General features: G+C 33.2%; 2 protein-coding genes across 2 annotated transcripts; one reads left to right on the top strand and one right to left on the bottom strand.

The window, feature by feature from the left end:
• Positions 1–7,299: 7,299 nt before the first annotated feature.
• Positions 7,300–8,510, top strand: LOC113772497 (tabersonine 16-hydroxylase 2-like). The gene is made up of 2 exons (XM_027317108.1): positions 7,300–7,681; positions 7,843–8,510. The coding sequence occupies exons 1-2, from the start codon at positions 7,379–7,381 to the stop codon at positions 8,479–8,481; spliced, it is 942 nt and encodes a 313-aa protein (XP_027172909.1). The 5' UTR covers positions 7,300–7,378; the 3' UTR covers positions 8,482–8,510.
• A 2,012-nt stretch (positions 8,511–10,522) lies between these two features.
• LOC113772423 (tabersonine 16-hydroxylase 2-like) lies at positions 10,523–12,384 on the bottom strand. Its single transcript, XM_027317015.1, has 2 exons — positions 11,512–12,384; positions 10,523–11,243 (listed from the first exon to the last, which is right to left on the bottom strand). The coding sequence occupies exons 1-2, from the start codon at positions 12,382–12,384 to the stop codon at positions 10,599–10,601; spliced, it is 1,518 nt and encodes a 505-aa protein (XP_027172816.1). The 3' UTR covers positions 10,523–10,598.
• Positions 12,385–16,580: the final 4,196 nt, after the last annotated feature.

Here is a 16,580-nt window from a genome sequence, read left to right as displayed (position 1 = left end):
AAGAGGCAAAGGATTTAAATTCTATATCCATTGAATCTCTTGTGGATACCCTAACCTCTTATGAATTAAAGCTGAAATTCAAAGTGCAAGAGGAAGAAAATGCAAGAATGTATAAGAGAGGCATAGCTTTTAAAGCATCTCAAGTGGGGGATAACCCATCCTTCATGGGTAATGAAATCATGGAAGTGGACAATGATATAACTCCTCGCATCAAAAGTTTCAAGAAGATCTTCAACAAGAGATGTTCAAGAGGAGATTGCAAAATTACATGGGAAGAATGCAATTCAAAAAGAGAAAAAGAAGAGTTGGCCCAAATGGCACTAATGGCCGTTGGAGAAGATGAGGTAAGTTCTTATCACTCTTCTTGTGATGAAGATAATGAAGATGATGATGTGAAAATTCTTATGATTAAAATGCATAAAAGTTTGAGAAAATCTTATGCTAAAAATAAAGATTTGAAAATAAAAATAAATGATTTGTTGGAAGAAAACTCCAAACTTTTTCAAGAAAACAAATGTTTGAGAATGGAAAATGATGATTTAAAAAATCAAAAAAATATTTTGAAAAGGAAGTTGGAAGAGAAAACAAAGTTTTATGAAAAAATGTTGGAGGAACAGAATTTGTTAAAGAAAAGAATTAATGACTTGAACGAGTTTCTCCAAAATGAAAAACAAAAGTTTTCTCAAACAAAAGAAAGCAAATCTTTTCAAGGCACAAATAAGTTTGCTATGATAAGAAGTAAGAAAATTAGTTGCATTAAATCCACCTATGTGCAAAATACTTCTATCATGTGTCACTTTTGTTGCAAATTTGGACATACGCAAAATGATTGCTATGTAAAGAAAAATATGAGAAAAGGTATGAAATCCATGTGGATTGCTAGATCATGTTGTATTAACTCCCAAGAACCCTATAAAGAAAGGGTACCAAATGAAATTTCTCATATTTAGGTACATCATGAAGATTTGATCCAAGAAGTGCTATATGGTTGTAAGTACAATTGAAAATTTTGATATTCAATATGGTCTTGATTTGAAAAATAAAGGGGGAGTTTGTTTTTTATTGATGCCAAAAGGGGGAGTAGGATTTATTGAAATTTCTTTGTATGTTGGCACTTTCTAAGGGGGAGCTTTATTTGAACTTATTTGATAAAAGAAATCTTCATTTTGTTTGTCATCATCAAAAAGGGGGAGATTGTTGACCTTGGTCGATCAATCCTTGGTTTTGATGATTAACAAACCAAAATGTAGATTTGGGCTAATGTTTTTATGTGAGCAATTTGTTAGAAGAAGCAAAAACAGGGCACTCATGTGGGACGTCCGAAAGGAAGCTTATCGGACGTCCGAAAGGATGAAGAACATCAAGAAGGAAACTCTGTCGGACGCTCGTGAGGAAGCATCGGACGTCCGGAAGATCGGACGCAACGCCTCGGACGCACATCGATCGCATCGGACGTCCGAGAAATTTCGCAAAGATTTGATGACTCTCTGTCAACGTTCGGACGCAGGGTTCGGACGTCCGACAGGTGGTTTGGACGCAGGGTTCGGACGTTCGACAGGTGGTTCGGACGTCCGACAGGCCAACGGCTAGTTTTGACAGCATTTAATATTTGACCGTTAGAGAGCCTTTTGAAGCCATTTCTCACCTTCTATAAATACCCCAAAGCACAAGAAGACAAGGGACTTTTGCCAACACAAAATACAAGCTTACAAGTGAGATTTTTGAGTAGAAAGATTCTTTGTTGGTTGTATAAGGGGTTGGGGAAGTTGGGTTGTGAGGTTGCTCAAGTGAAGGTTACTCTCTAGGAGGAGTAAAACCTTGGTGAAGGTGAACCTATCACTTGGAGTGGTAAAACCTTGGTGAAGGTTGCCTCATTTGTATAAAATAGTTCTTATTTGGGTGAGTGATCTTTCAAGTGTAGGTTGTTGAGGGTTAACTAGAATAGTTGTAAAACTCCTTGGCTCAACCAAAGTGTGTTTGGGGTGAGGAAGGAGTGAGCCTTCACATGTACATCTTGGTTAGCATCGCCATCTATTGAAGAGGCTATTGGATTGATATTTGGTTTGCATTTCTTATCTTTTCTCTTTAATTAAGTTTTCTTTATTGTGCTTAAATTTGATATATCTTTGTGCATCATTGTGAAATTGTTTGTACTCATTGGGTTGCATCGGGGCTTACAGCTAGCGACTAAGTCTTTTGTTACTATTAAAAAAAAAGAATAAAAAAAGAGAGAGAAAAGTAGAAAAAAAAATGTGAAAAAAAAGTGAAGGTTGTGTTAATGTGTAATAAAAGTCAGCTTGCCGAATTATGGATTTAATGTTGAGATTTTGGTTAATAGTTGGGCCGTTTGTTGATAAATGTTGTGTGTCATTTCTTTTTCTTAGATTAGTTAACCTGAAATTAGAGGAGTTTGTGGTTTAGAAGCTAACCAAAGTGATATTTCTTGGATCTTAATCACTGATGCTTGATTATTGTTTTTCTTGGTATCTTGGCAATTTGTGAGATAGAGCAATAGTCACTATCAAATATTGGTACTTGTTTGCTGTTCTCATGCTTGAGGACAAGCATGGTTTAGGTGTGGGGGGAATTGATAGGTTGCAATTTTATCATTTATTTTATTATTAATTTCCTCTATTACCTGACTTGATGTGGATTAATTATTAGATTCTACTCACTTTTCGTAATTTGTATTTATTTCAGGGAGTAGAATGAAAATATAATAACAGGTGCCAATTTAGCAGAAAAAGGGTCCAAATGATAGAACTTGTCCCAAGGGCATTTTTGGAAAAGAAGACGTTGTGGCTATTTTGGTAAAATTGCGGAAGAGGGCAGCGGACGGATGAGCTTGGATTAGGAGACCGCCGCACAAACGATGGAAAGAAAGCAAGAGATAGACTACTATATAAGAATAGAAATTGCAGAGGAGCGGGGGCCCCGGGGGTGGAGCTTTTTGCTCTTTGACCTTTCCTTGGTTGGCTTCCCTGTAGCTTAAATTCTCGCATGTCAATTAGGCAGAGTGGAATGATTTCCCGTAGCCTTTCATTTTGACTTTTACCTTTCGTCCTTTGTGGTTACCGCAAGATGGCCAGAGCTTTTGCTGCAATTTTATATGGGTTTAGTTCATCAAACATGAACTAATTTCTCCACTCTAGTCAAGGGACAATGGATGCTTTGGATTGCCTAAATTTGTGAGATCGATTTAATTTTATCTTTTTCTTTTATTTATTGATATTTGCATATTCTTTGATTGCAGTGCTTATAATTATTTAATTAATTGATTGTCTTGGATCCGGATAATTAATCAATTTAATAATCTATTGTCAATTGAGGTATTGAATCCGTAATTGTTTAATTGCCTCAAAATAGTGACAACTGGCATAATTAGACTTGTGTCAGGGGAATACGCGGGTTAATCTAAAATAACCCTGGTAGTGCGTTATTTGATTAGAATAGGGCTCCTCTAATACGCAAGGCAATTGGGGAATTAAATTCTATGGGCGTACCTAGGATTATTTCTCAATTAGAGCAGTGATTAACGGGCGTACCTTAATCACCGACACAGTAAGGAGGGGTTGACTGCCATCGCTTGTTTGGCAGTTATAACCTATTTATTAGTGAATAATTGGAATTGCCTTTGCTTATCGATGATCAGTTAGGTGAACCATTGCTGAAGTTATTTCTTGGCTAGATCCTTAATTATCACTCATTTGATTTTAGTAATTGGTTATTTAATTTTTAGTAGTTTCTTAGATTTTATTTGAATTTATTTGATTGTCACTTTCTGCACAAAAAACCCCCTTGTCACTGTGAACTTGAAAAGAAACAATTACTCCCAATCCCTGTGGATTCGACCCTGCTCACCACTATCTACAGAAATTATTTTTAGTTTGAGCAGGTATTTATTATTGCACAGGCTGACGACCTGTCAACCCACTCTAATTCCAATATTACAATGTGTTTGTCTTAGATCCATCCTAAAAAAAATAAAGTTGGCAAAGTTATCGATAGTAATGTAGAGACAATTCAAAGTATTGATTATGTCAAACCTTTAGTCTTTAGTCAGATCTTTTTTTTTTCAGCTGTCAAAAACCTCAATCATTTCTCTGGAAAGTCCATCATGGAATTTATTCCAAATTAGAAGAAAGCATTTCTGGACTCTTACAGGTAAGTGAGTTTGTGGGGAAGGGAAGGAGGGAAGAGAGGGTTGCACACGCAACACAACAATTGACCTGCTACAATAACTCAAATCATTGATTCTAATTACCCTCTAGAGGTTGATGTTGCAGTTCACACATGTACTTTACTGATAATGTTTATAAATTCTATTTGTTGCTCCCATGCTTGACGTGTACAATTATTTCTCTGAGTTACCAACATTTTTTTTGTATATAAAAAAATTACAATATCATGATTAAAATGTAATGATATTATGAATATACAATAACTTAAGTAAGAGATGATAATACTGATCTTTGTATGTCAGAGAGTTAAAGGTATAAAGTATACCTATACGCTATAAGGTTAAAAACAATAAACAATCATTGATAAAAAAATTCAACTTGAAAGCTATTTGACAAGATACATATCATATTTATTTTAAGGGCTTTTTTGTCAATACTCAATAAACAATCATTAATACATTTAATTTAGTTTAAAATCATTAAACCCTCCTGAACTTTACCTTCATTTGCACTTTGCCTCTCTCAACCCAATAAATAGGCACTTTGTCCCTATTTTATGTTTTAGGACAAAAGTACCTTTTTCATATTAATTATTATTTTATTTCTTTTTTAATCCTTTTTTGCTCTTTTTCTAATTGTCTTTTTTCTTTATAAATTTTAATTTTCCTCCTTTCTCTCATGTGATCCAATACTTTCTTCTCTTTGCAATTAATATCTATATACTATTTTTAATTATCTTAAACTTCTTCTTTGTTTATTTCTAGATTTTTTTACTTTTTGTTATTGAAAGAAATGATTACCATTAAGTCTATACTATAACAAAGTATATTATCTATGCATATAGACTATTTCATAAAGTACTTAAATCAATACGTCTAGAATTTAGAATGTAAATTAATTTCTAATAACAATAGTAACAATTTCGAATCATAATAATATAGTGGCTAATAAACTATACACCAAAAGTAAATAAATATATTAGTTACCTTTTTTGGGTTGTACATATAAGTATTAAGTAATTTAAAGTTCTAGTTTGCTAATATCTTTTTAAATAGTCAAAATGCTAGTAATAGACATTTTTTGATCATAATAGGCATATATTAGTTTTTTACGATATATACAGTTTGTCTTGAATTTTTTAATAGTGTAAATAAATAAAACAATAGTGAAATTATAAGTAAAAGATAATTATAATATTATAATAAACATACAAATTAGTAACACTAATAGGAAAGTCAAACAAAATGGTGACATAAGAGAAGCGAAAAAATAGTAAAAGAAGAAAAAATAAAAATAAAAGAAAGTGATGGAAAAGGAAAAATAAGGGAATGAATAAACAAAAATAAATAGTAAGGGCACATATGTTTTAAAATATCAAATATGGGGGCAAAGTGCTTATTTAATGAATTCGGGTGGGCAAAACACAACTATGGGTAAGGTTCAGGGGGATTATTGCATTATCAAACTTGTCATTTGTATCCATACACTTGCATTTATTGCTTCCTTACATTTAGATACCTTTTTCTTTCAAGGGTTAAATGCAAAATACCCTCTTGAACTATATACCCAGTTGCACTTTACCCCCTAAACTATAATAATCGATATTTTGGCCCCTTGAATGATATATTTGGACAACACTACCCCTACTATTTTAAATATTTTCTTTTTTCTCTATTCTTTCTTTTTCATTTTTTTTCCTCTTCTTCCTTTTCTTTCTATTTTTTTCTTCTTTTTTCCCTTTCTCTCATGGACCTAACCAATGTTTCCCTCCCGTGCTAAAAGACTTACATCAAAATTTTTAATTTTTTTGAAACCATTTTTTAAATTTATTTATTTGTTAAATTCATTCTTAATAATTCATCATAAACTCCTTGTTATTACAAAATATATGTAGCTTATATCGTAAAGTGTATTAATCTAGTAATTCAACAATTTAAGTACCCATAAACCAATTAAAGTTCACAATTACTCAACTATTTATAACAAAAGTAATATATTATATATCATGTAAGAAAGAAAAGTCAACAATTGTTATTTGTAGTGAAACAAAAAGATAAGAATGAACAACAATAATAGTTCATTTTTTATTTGTTATTGATACTATTAATAATTGATTAATCAATACCTCTTTTTGTTCTTATATATTGGAATAGTTAAATTTCTTAAACAATTGGAATAGTTAAATTTCTTAAACGACATTGACTTTCAATAATCGGAAAAGAAATCTTGTATACCATAGAATTCTTTTATAAAATATTGACATGCGAAATTAAGAAATAAATAAGTTTTGACTAATCTAGTATACTAATTTAAACAATGCTTAAAGAAAATAGCAAGGAAGAATCTAAAAAGAAAATGATAGGGAAAAAAGAAAAATAACAGTGCTTAAGATAAAAGGGGTAGATTTGTTCAACTATATTATGAAAAGGGTCAAAGTGCCTATAAAAATAGTTTGGGGGATAAATTGTAACAAGGTATATATTTCATGGGGGTATTTTGCATTTAATCCTTCTTAGCTAACACTAGAGACCTCCTCTATCGAGCACTCACTAGACATCTAACAGACAAAACCGTTAGTCAGATTCTACCATTCATTACTTCTTCCCTGCATAGTCATGGAGCATTTCTTTTTCCTCTGTGCTTTCCTCTTCTTCATCTTGATGCTAGTCAAAATTGCAAGGCAATCTAAGCCAGTTAAACTGCCACCAGGGCCAAAACCACTGCCTATAATAGGCAACATACATCAACTTATTGGCTCTGTACCTCATAAAATCCTAGCAGACTTGGGCAGAAAACATGGACCTCTTATGTACCTGAAGTTTGGTGAAGTCCCAACCGTCATCATCTCTTCTGCAGATGTTGCAAAAGAATTCTTCACTAACTATGATCGTATTTTTGCTTCTAGAGCCTATCTTCTTTCAGCCAGCATACTAAACTATAACTGTACCGATATTGGCTTTGCTCCCTTTGGAGATTATTGGAGACAACTCCGGAAGATTTGCACAATGGAGCTATTAAGTCCAAGGCGTGTCCAATCCTTCAGATCAATTAGGGAAAAAGAGGTTTTAAATATGATCAAGTCAATTGCTTTACAAGAGGGATCACCCGTTAATCTTAGTAAAAAGATTTCATCAGTGACATACAGCATCACTTCCCTGGCCGCGTTTGGTAAAGGAAGCAAATACCATGCCAAATTCATGTTGGTTAGTGATGAAGCTTTGAAGCTTCTGGGAGGTTTCAGCTTAGCAGACATGTACCCTTCTGTCAAAGTTCTTGAAAGAATCACTGGAATTAGGAAAAGGCTGGAGAAGGTACACAAACAGGTCGATGAAGTACTGGAAAACATCCTCAGGGAGCACAAAGTTAAAAGAGCAGAACCAAAACCTGGAAGTGGAGAAGAAGCAAAGGATCAGGATCTGGTTGATGTTCTTCTCAAAGTTCAGAGTTCAGGAGAATTTGGAGCACAACTTACTGACAACAATCTCAAAGCAGTCATCTTTGTAAGTATTTCCATCGTTTTCAGACAATTTTCCTTTAGTAAGTAATTCCAACAAGGACAGACAAACAAGTCTTGCGATGATCAGGAATGTATAATTTGTTGATCGGCTCTTCAAGAAATTAGATTTATTTTTCTCAATTAGATGTTCCTGATTCTGTTCAGGACATGTTTAGTGGCGGTGGAGACACATCGTCAACTACTGCAGAGTGGGCAATTGCTGAAATGATTAACAATCCAAGAGTGATGAAAAGAGCACAAGATGAGGTACGTAGAATTTTTGGTGAAAGAGGAACCGTAGATGAATCGCGAATTCGTGATTCAACATACTTACAAGCAGTCATCAAAGAAACACTTAGACTGCACCCTCCTGCTACACTTTTACCTGCAAGGGAATGCAGCGAACGATGCGAAATTTATGGATACGAAATCCCTGTTAAAACTAGAGTCATCGTCAATGTTTGGGCAGTTGGTCGAGATCCCAACTACTGGACCGATCCTGAGAAATTCAACCCCGAGAGGTTTCTTGATTCTCAAACTGATTTCAGAGGGACAGATTTTAATTACATACCATTTGGCGCTGGAAGAAGGATATGCCCTGGAATTTCATTTGCTTTGCCTAATATTGAGCTACCTCTAGCACAATTGTTGTACCACTTTGATTGGAAGCTGCCAGGTGCAGCTGTGAAACAAGAACAACTGGACATGTCTGAGACCTTTGGCTTGACAACCGGTAGAACACAGGATTTGGAGTTGCTTCCAATTCCTTACCACCCTTTTTCTAATAATTCGGTGGCTTGTTAGAATAAACAAGTCTGAGTAGTGAACATCACATGCCATAATCACTAAAGTAATAGTACTAATAGTACTAGTTCTCTGTGAATTTTCATTTACTATAAATAATAAGTGGATTTGATGTAGAATCAGTTTTTTTCTTTTTATTATTTTTTTTAAGGGTTAAAAACAAAAAAGCCTCCTGTGGTATACCTAATACACAGAAAAGTCTCCCATAGTTTTAAAACATACAAAACGACACCTCATGTTTTGAACTAATTTGTAAACTAACAGAATTCGTTAAACTTAACGGAATCCGGTAAACTTAACAAAAAACTTAACGGAATCCGGTAAACTTAACAACCGAAACCATCATTTTCGTTAACTTTAACGAATTCTATTAGTTTACAATTTAGTTCAAAACATGAGGTGTCGTTTTGTATGTTTTGAAACTACTGGGGGTTTTTTGGTATATTAAATATACCACAGGGACCTTTTTTGTTTTTAATCCTTTTTTAAAATCTGGGCCTGAACTTGTCTTGGAATTGATTGTAAACCAATTTTTGCACTTTGTGTCAATATGGTTTGAAGGGACTTGTGGCAGAAATCAGGGAAAAGAAAAATTGCAGCATATATAATCAAGTATGTGTCTAACATGTGTGGTGTATAATTTTTGTGTACGTAACATATTGAAAATTTAGTCAGTCACTAAATCTTTCCCAGGTATACATATTTTCTTGACCAGGGCATTTGATTGAGGGAACATTATAGTCTGATGTATCTGTTTTTTGTTCTCTGCTTATCCACTAAGAAATTTGTGGGACATTCCCATACTTTGATGCCACATGAATGAAGTATACTAATTATAGGCAATTAACCATAATGTTATAGGCCAACTGATTAGAAGTTTATTAATTAATGACATCTGAAATGCTCATATAGTACGTTAGGTGAATGAACCAAAATATTTTGTCGATGAAACAAAATAAACACTGAGGTTGTCCGTAGAAACTCAGTCACATTGGACAAATCAACCCAAAATGTCAAAAAACTTTGGTTTCCTTCCACTAGTTAGAATACTGTAACAAATTATTTATCCATCATAATGGCATTGAAGCTTTACATTTTCTTGTTTTTCTTTTTTTTTTTTGTTTCCTTTCCTTCTCCCTTCATGACTCATTCCTTCGCATGTTCCTATAAATCAGTCGTCGGCATATTATGAACCTGTCAAAAGGTTTTCCATCCTTCTGTGTTGGGTGTTTTACCATATAACCTTCTATGTTTTAAAAACCTATACATAATGCCCTAATGGTTTGTACTAACGTGTACTTTTCTATTTCTTATTTATCTATTTTTTATTTCTCTTTCTTCTTTTTTGTATTTGACGAACATTAAAATTTATTACGATTTAGTAGGCCAATGTATAATTGTTCAAAATCATGTCTTCTCTTTCCAAAGGAGAAAGAAAAAAAGCAAAAAAAATTATATATAAAAAAAGCAGTGAAATTGTGCATTTGTCAGTTTATTAGTTTGACTTTGATTTTTGAATATTAACCGTTAATTTCAACCGATAAAATTAATAATGATATTTTAATTCAAACTATGAGGAGTTTATGTACAGGTTTTAAATAATAAGGGGTTATGTGATAAAGTACTAATCTACAAGAGAAAAATATATATATATACTTTATCCAAAATATACCCAAACCAAAGATATATGTAACTAAACCCAACAAAATTGTGATAGGAAACGGGTATACTTGTCAAGGGGTTCAGGTCCTCTCCAGTTGCACTTGTGTCTAGTTCTGTCCAATTACAAAAATTGATGTAATTTTGGTATCAATTGATACACTTTTAGTTATAATAGTGACGTTTTGCACCAACTTAGTTACAAATTCACGTTTGCATCAAAATTGTACCATTTATACCGAACGTTTTATGGATTCCACAATAAGACATAACCAGAAATGGAGAGTCCCCATATCCATTTGACAAGAGCTCTATGTCATTGATAGACAAACCACACTTAAATATATCAATACCAAATACTGAGTAATTTTCTTCTTTTTTTTATCTCCAAGTCTTACTCACTACTAGATAATTTCTTGTCTATGCCAAGACCATCCAAAATTTGATCTTTCCAATTCTCAAGGATCGGTTCTTTTTCCGTTGTACTTTCCAGAAGGATTATGAGAAATAGGAATCAATTGCACATCATGTTTTGGCCTAACTGCCAGGCCAAAGCGCTCAGACATGTCTAATGGTTGCAGTTTCAGTTCACCAGGGAGCTTCCAATCAAAACAATACAGCAGTTGTGCAAGCATCAGTTCAACATTAGGCAGAGCAAATGATATGCCAGGACATACCCTTCTTCCAGCACCAAATGGTATGTAGCCAAAATTTGTACCCCTGAAATCGATTTCAGAATCAAGAAATCGCTCTGGGATGAAATTCTCAGGTTCAGTCCAGTGCTTGGGATCTCGACCAATTGCCCAGGCGTTAATGATCACTCTAGCCTTGGCAGGGATTTCATATCCATGAATTTCACATTGTTTGCTACATTCCCTTGGCAGTAATAGTGGAAGCGGAGGGTGCAATCTCATGGCTTCTTTGATAACTGCTTGCAAATATTTCAGTTCATGAATTCGTGATTCATCAACATTTCCTCTTTCGCCAAATACTTCTCTTATCTCTTCTTGTGCTCTTCTCATAACTCCAGGATTCTTTATCATCTCCAGCATTGTCCACTGTGCTGCTGTTGATGATGTCTCACCTCCAGCACTGAAAATGTCCTGACAGTTATAATGTTTGAGGTTATCTCATCGAAAGTAGAGATTAGAGAAGAATAAACAGCAATTGAGGTCATCTAATTACCCTGGAAATCTCTTCAATCAAAATCAAAATACGGCCAAGAATTTACAGAAGACACTTGATCACCCAAATTTTTATGTTGAAGTTGTTTCTTACCGTGGTTTAAAAGATGCAGATCGCTCTGCAATCTTTCTGCAAATATTAGTCCCAACAATTGATTGAAAATATCAAATAATAACATTTACTTACCAAGATAACAGCTTTGAGGTTGCTGTCAGTTAGGGGAGCCCCAAATTCTCCGGATTTCTGAACGTTTAGGAGAACATCTACAAGATCCTCCTTTCCTTCTCCCTTTCCTGGTTGTGCTCTTTTTTCTCTATGCTCTGTGAGAATGTTTTCGAGTATTTCATCAAGCCGTCTGTGTGTCCTCTCTACCTTTTGTCTCATTCCACTGATTCTTTCAAGTATTTTGACAGAAGGGTACATTTCTGCCAAATTGAAACCTGAAACAAGTTGTACGATATCCACCGCAGTCGATATGAACTCTTCTTGGTAGTTGCTTTTTTTACCAAAAGCAGCCTGGGCAATGATGCTATATGTCAGTGATGAAACCTCCTTGCTAAGGTTAACAACTGATCCCTCTTGTAAGGCAATTGCTCTGATCATATTTGATACGGCCTCTTCCCTTATTGATCGAAATGTTTGGACACGTTTTTGACTAAGAAGCTCCACCGTGCAAATTTTACGCAATTGTCTCCAGTAATCTCCATAAGGGGAGAAGGCTATGCTGGTGGCATTGTAAGAAATTATATTGATTGCAAGGAGCTTGGGTCTGGAAGCAAAAATGATATCATGTTCGTGCATAACCTCTTTTGCAACCTCAGCTGATGAGATGATAATGGTTGACAGCTCACCAAGCTGCAGGTGCATCAAAGGTCCATGTTTCATGGCCAAGTCTCTGAGAATTCGATGAGGGAGGGAGCCAAAGAGCTGAGGAATGTTGCCTATGATAGGCAGTTGTCTTGGCCCTGGGGGCAGTTTTAGAGGCTGGGTTTTCTTTTGAAGTTTGGCTAACAGTGAACAAAAAAGGAGAAAAGCAAAGAGGAAAAGAATGATCTCCATCTCAGTTGGTAGAAAGAATACTGAGAGTATTTTAGGCAGGCCTTGCTACGTTACCTGGTCTTATAGCATGCTAGTCTATTTTCGTAATCAACTCTAGTACCATTACAGGCACTAATTTTGGAATGGGATAATTTCAGAAATCTCCCCTGAAGTTTCTGATTATTGCATGAAGTTCTCCTGTAGTTTAAAAAATTACATCTAGCTCCCCTAGCATTTTAGTAACAATATAGACCCAATATGTTAAATTTGTCTTTAAAAATCCTAAAATACCCCTTTGTTACTTAAAAGGGGGAAAAACTCACTAATAAATTTCTTCCACATTGCAACTATTGTAAACAACATAACAACCACTCTAACAAACTCAATAAACCACTTTAGTTTAATATTCTCACAATTTTGACTGTGCACCATTAACATCCCAAAACTTCCCATGTAAACCAATTGTGACAATTAAAGTTTGCATTCAATCTAATCTTTAGCCCTATTTTTTTTTTCTTTGCCTAAATTTTATATTTAAATTGACCAATGTCGGTCGCTATCCAAACTCGATCCAAATGGTTGCAATTTTGTTGATGCTAAAATAATCTAACCCACCAAGAATACCAATAAGAAGCAATCAAAAGCAACACTAGAGACCACATACAATGTCTCTAGGCAAATCTATTCTAGTTTTTATATCTCAAAATTCTTTTTTACACAACTAGCATAATAGCGTAATCTTCCTCAATCTATGTTTTTTTTTAGCTATTACTTTTATTTTCTTGTTTGTACTCTATATCCCGCTATCCTTTTCACTTTCATTTAATTTGACAACAAATCTAATCCGATAACTTGTCATTTGGCAATTTCAATTCAATAATACTTACAAAAAAAAGAAAACAAAAAAAGAGAGGATTTATTTCCGTAATAATGAGGATTCGAGATGGATTAGATGGTTGTATAAATGACAGTTGCAAAAAAATAGTGGATTATAAGATGTAGGAGAAAGAAGATAGGAAAGAAAGTCCGAGAGAATAAAAGAATAAAAGTTTATTTTGTGTGGCAGCCATTGCTTTATAATGGAAGACTAGATGTAGTTGTAAGGTTTTTTTTTCTGTTTTTATTTCAATTATTTATAAGTGAACGATATTATAGTCATTTTACTACACGAAAGGAGGTTAGTGTAATTATTCAAATTTGAAGGGAGGTGAGTAAAATTTTTAGAAACCTCAGGGAGGTTTCTGGAATTATCCCTTTTGAAAGTCATAGACACTCGCATTAATTCAAAGTGTCACTTCATCTTAATCACCATGAGACAATCAATGGCTTGACACACCCACCCCCCCTCGGGTTTTTCTTTTTATTTTTTCTACTGTGATTCAACTTGTCATTTCTACCATACAATTGCAATTTGTGATCCGAGAAGAAACTTTATCCAAACACGCAAATCCATGATTTTTTAGTAATTTTTTCCAGATATTTGTAGACAAGGTGATCAGAAATGCATGAATAAGTCATGTCATTTCCCGTGGATCTTTGGAATTAAGTTTGTTTTTGGTAGGGATTTTTGGAATATGGATAATTGAATGAGGTAAAAAGTTAATTAAGACATATATAATCGAACAACAACGTAAAAATCACAATCCAAACAAGGGGAGGTCTCCTTGTTATATGTCTGGTCTACTAGCTTGTTAGCTCATTTTCTTGATCACCATTAGTGGCTCTAATGTTGGAATTCATAGACACCCATATTAATTCAAAACGTCACTTTCTAAAGTATGAAACTTAGATAATCCTCCTTTAGGTACCTACTAAATAGGAGGTGGATACATCTATGGTACGAGAAATAAACATTAATTTTGAAAGCTGCAGACACACGTACTTAGAAATTCAATATGTCACTTACGCATGAAAAATTATACTATAATTCTTTAATGAAATCCGAGGTGAGACGATGGCTTGGGCCGCCTGCCCTTTTTTAATTGGTTCTGTGATTCAACTTGTGGAATCTACTGTCAGTTTGTGACAAACATCAATAATTGATCCGTGAAGATATTTTATCCACACACTCCACCAGTCGATGTTTTCTTAATAATTGTTTGCAAACATTGTTGACAAATTGATCAGAAATATAGCAATAAGTCACGTCATTATCCCGTGGGTTATTATCACTTTACCTCCTTAAACTATATCACTATTATTAGTTTACCCTTTAATATTATCTTTTAGTCATTTTACCCCCATAAGTAATTCAACTCAACTTATTAAGAAATTTGGACAAAAATACCCTTTTATTTTATAGCATTATTACATTGTTATTATTACTTTATTCGTTTGGATTATAATGATACAATCACTTTAGTTACTAATATTTTTTTTAGGCATTTTACCTCATCATTAATCTAACTAGTATGGTCAAAAAATTTTAAATATATTTACCCTTTTTATATATAATTAAAAATAAAAAAGTTGGAGTGGTTATTCTTCCTTTTTTTCACTTTAAGAGATCGAAAAACATAAAAATAAAAGATTTTTCTCAAATTGCTTTTTTCACACTTATTAATACTAGGAAAAGAAAAAGAGATAGGAAAGAAAGAAAGAAAAATTAGATTTTACAAAAAAATAAATAAATAAAGAAAAGTCTAACATTATCGTATTACTTTAAGGTTGTCCGAATTAGAATTGGAATTTGGTAATAAACAAAAAAGTGAAATAATTTTAAAATAATAAAAGTATTTAATTCTTTCTTATTTGTAATTTTAAAAAAAAAAAAGAATTGAGCTCTCTCTCTCCCTCTCCCCCTCCCCCTCCCCCTTTCCATCTTTCTATTTTTTTTCAATATTAATAATATTTCCAAGAAGAAAGAAATTAATACTTTGACTTTTTTTCTTGATACTAAAAAGGAAAAGAGTCATTCTAAATTTTTTATTATTTTTATTATGCAAATATGAGGATATTTTCTTGTAAAGTTTTTTAACTTGCTAAGTTGGTTTAATGGTAAGATAAATTGTTTAAAAAATAACTCTAGGGGGTAAATTGATAATGAGACTATATTTTATGGGGGTAAACTGATAATAATTTTAAGGGTTAAACATGTCTTTTCACTTTAATTAACAAACTCCGTTAAATTTGACCGTTAGTCTCGGGGGTAAAGTGACTAAAAGATAACGTTAAAGGAAAAATTGATAGTAACACCAAATGTTAAGGAGGTAAAGTGATAATAACCCTTATCATGTGGATCTTTGGAGTTAAGTGGCTTGTGGTAAAGGTTGTTGAAATATGAATAATTGAATGAGGATAGCTGTAAACCTACCAGTTGTTATTTGACTATGCGGGCTTCAAGGAATAGTCTGATTCAAACTTGACTGCTTAGAATTTCAAAGAAAAATTAAAAAAAAAGGAGTTATTATCTGAGTTACACTCATTGGAGTCCTATAATTCGAATTGTTTGTACAGAAGATTTGTTTTTTATTTTTACATAATAAGAGTGTTTGTGATACAATTTGAATTGGATTAATATCTTCTCGGCTTTTTTTTTTAGTGTATTTGTCTATCCTACCAAAAAAAAAGAGTATATTTGTCTATTACCTACATCTACATCATTAAAATTTAAAACATAATCTATGAATATATACCACTTGTTTTATCATGATAAATAGATTAATATATTAAAAAATCAATTTTCCAGTTTAATCTCTATAAAATTCTCGAACAATGTAAAAATCTTTAAAATTGTAACAAAAATTAAGATTATTTACTTAAGTGTCAAACTATTATTACTTTAAATTTGAATTTTCCATGCAACTTATATAAACCACTAAATAAATTAAGTATTATCTTGAAATTTAGAAAGAAAAATTAACTAACTTGCAAAAGAATTCTCCACCTACTCCTAAATGGGAAGTATTTTAGTCAAATGTTAATCAGACAACCACTAGTTTTTTGTATAATGTTAGACATGAGTTGTGTTCAAAATAGTCAAGGTGAAAAGGATGGTTTAACAGCCATTCATTCTTGTAAGAAAATGTGATCTCATGCCTTAAATTACAATAACCCAATAAATTTTTGAAATTTGAGTTGAGAAGCAGTAGAAAATGAGCACTATTAGGGCCAATCACCTATCTTCATCTTCTTCTACTTCTAGTTCAAATAATTTCAAATCAACATCTTCTCCAATTCTAAGCGAAATTGTCATCTTCATCATAAAAGGCAAAGCA

Source organism: Coffea eugenioides, chromosome 5 (genome assembly GCF_003713205.1).
Source record: "Coffea eugenioides isolate CCC68of chromosome 5, Ceug_1.0, whole genome shotgun sequence".
Classification (NCBI taxonomy): domain Eukaryota; kingdom Viridiplantae; phylum Streptophyta; class Magnoliopsida; order Gentianales; family Rubiaceae; genus Coffea; species Coffea eugenioides.
This window is presented reverse-complemented; position numbering and strand designations above follow the sequence as displayed.

Bases quoted from the DNA above. Each gene is read 5' to 3' on its own strand.
- LOC113772497 (XM_027317108.1), top strand. From the start codon at position 7,379: ATGTTGGTTAGTGATGAAGCTTTGAAGCTTCTGGGAGGTTTCAGCTTA. The intron at 7,682-7,842 runs GTAAGTATTTCC...GATTCTGTTCAG, and splicing joins ATCTCAAAGCAGTCATCTTT to GACATGTTTAGTGGCGGTGG.
- LOC113772423 (XM_027317015.1), bottom strand. From the start codon at position 12,384: ATGGAGATCATTCTTTTCCTCTTTGCTTTTCTCCTTTTTTGTTCACTG. The intron at 11,244-11,511 runs GTAAGTAAATGT...TATAACTGTCAG, and splicing joins ACCTCAAAGCTGTTATCTTG to GACATTTTCAGTGCTGGAGG.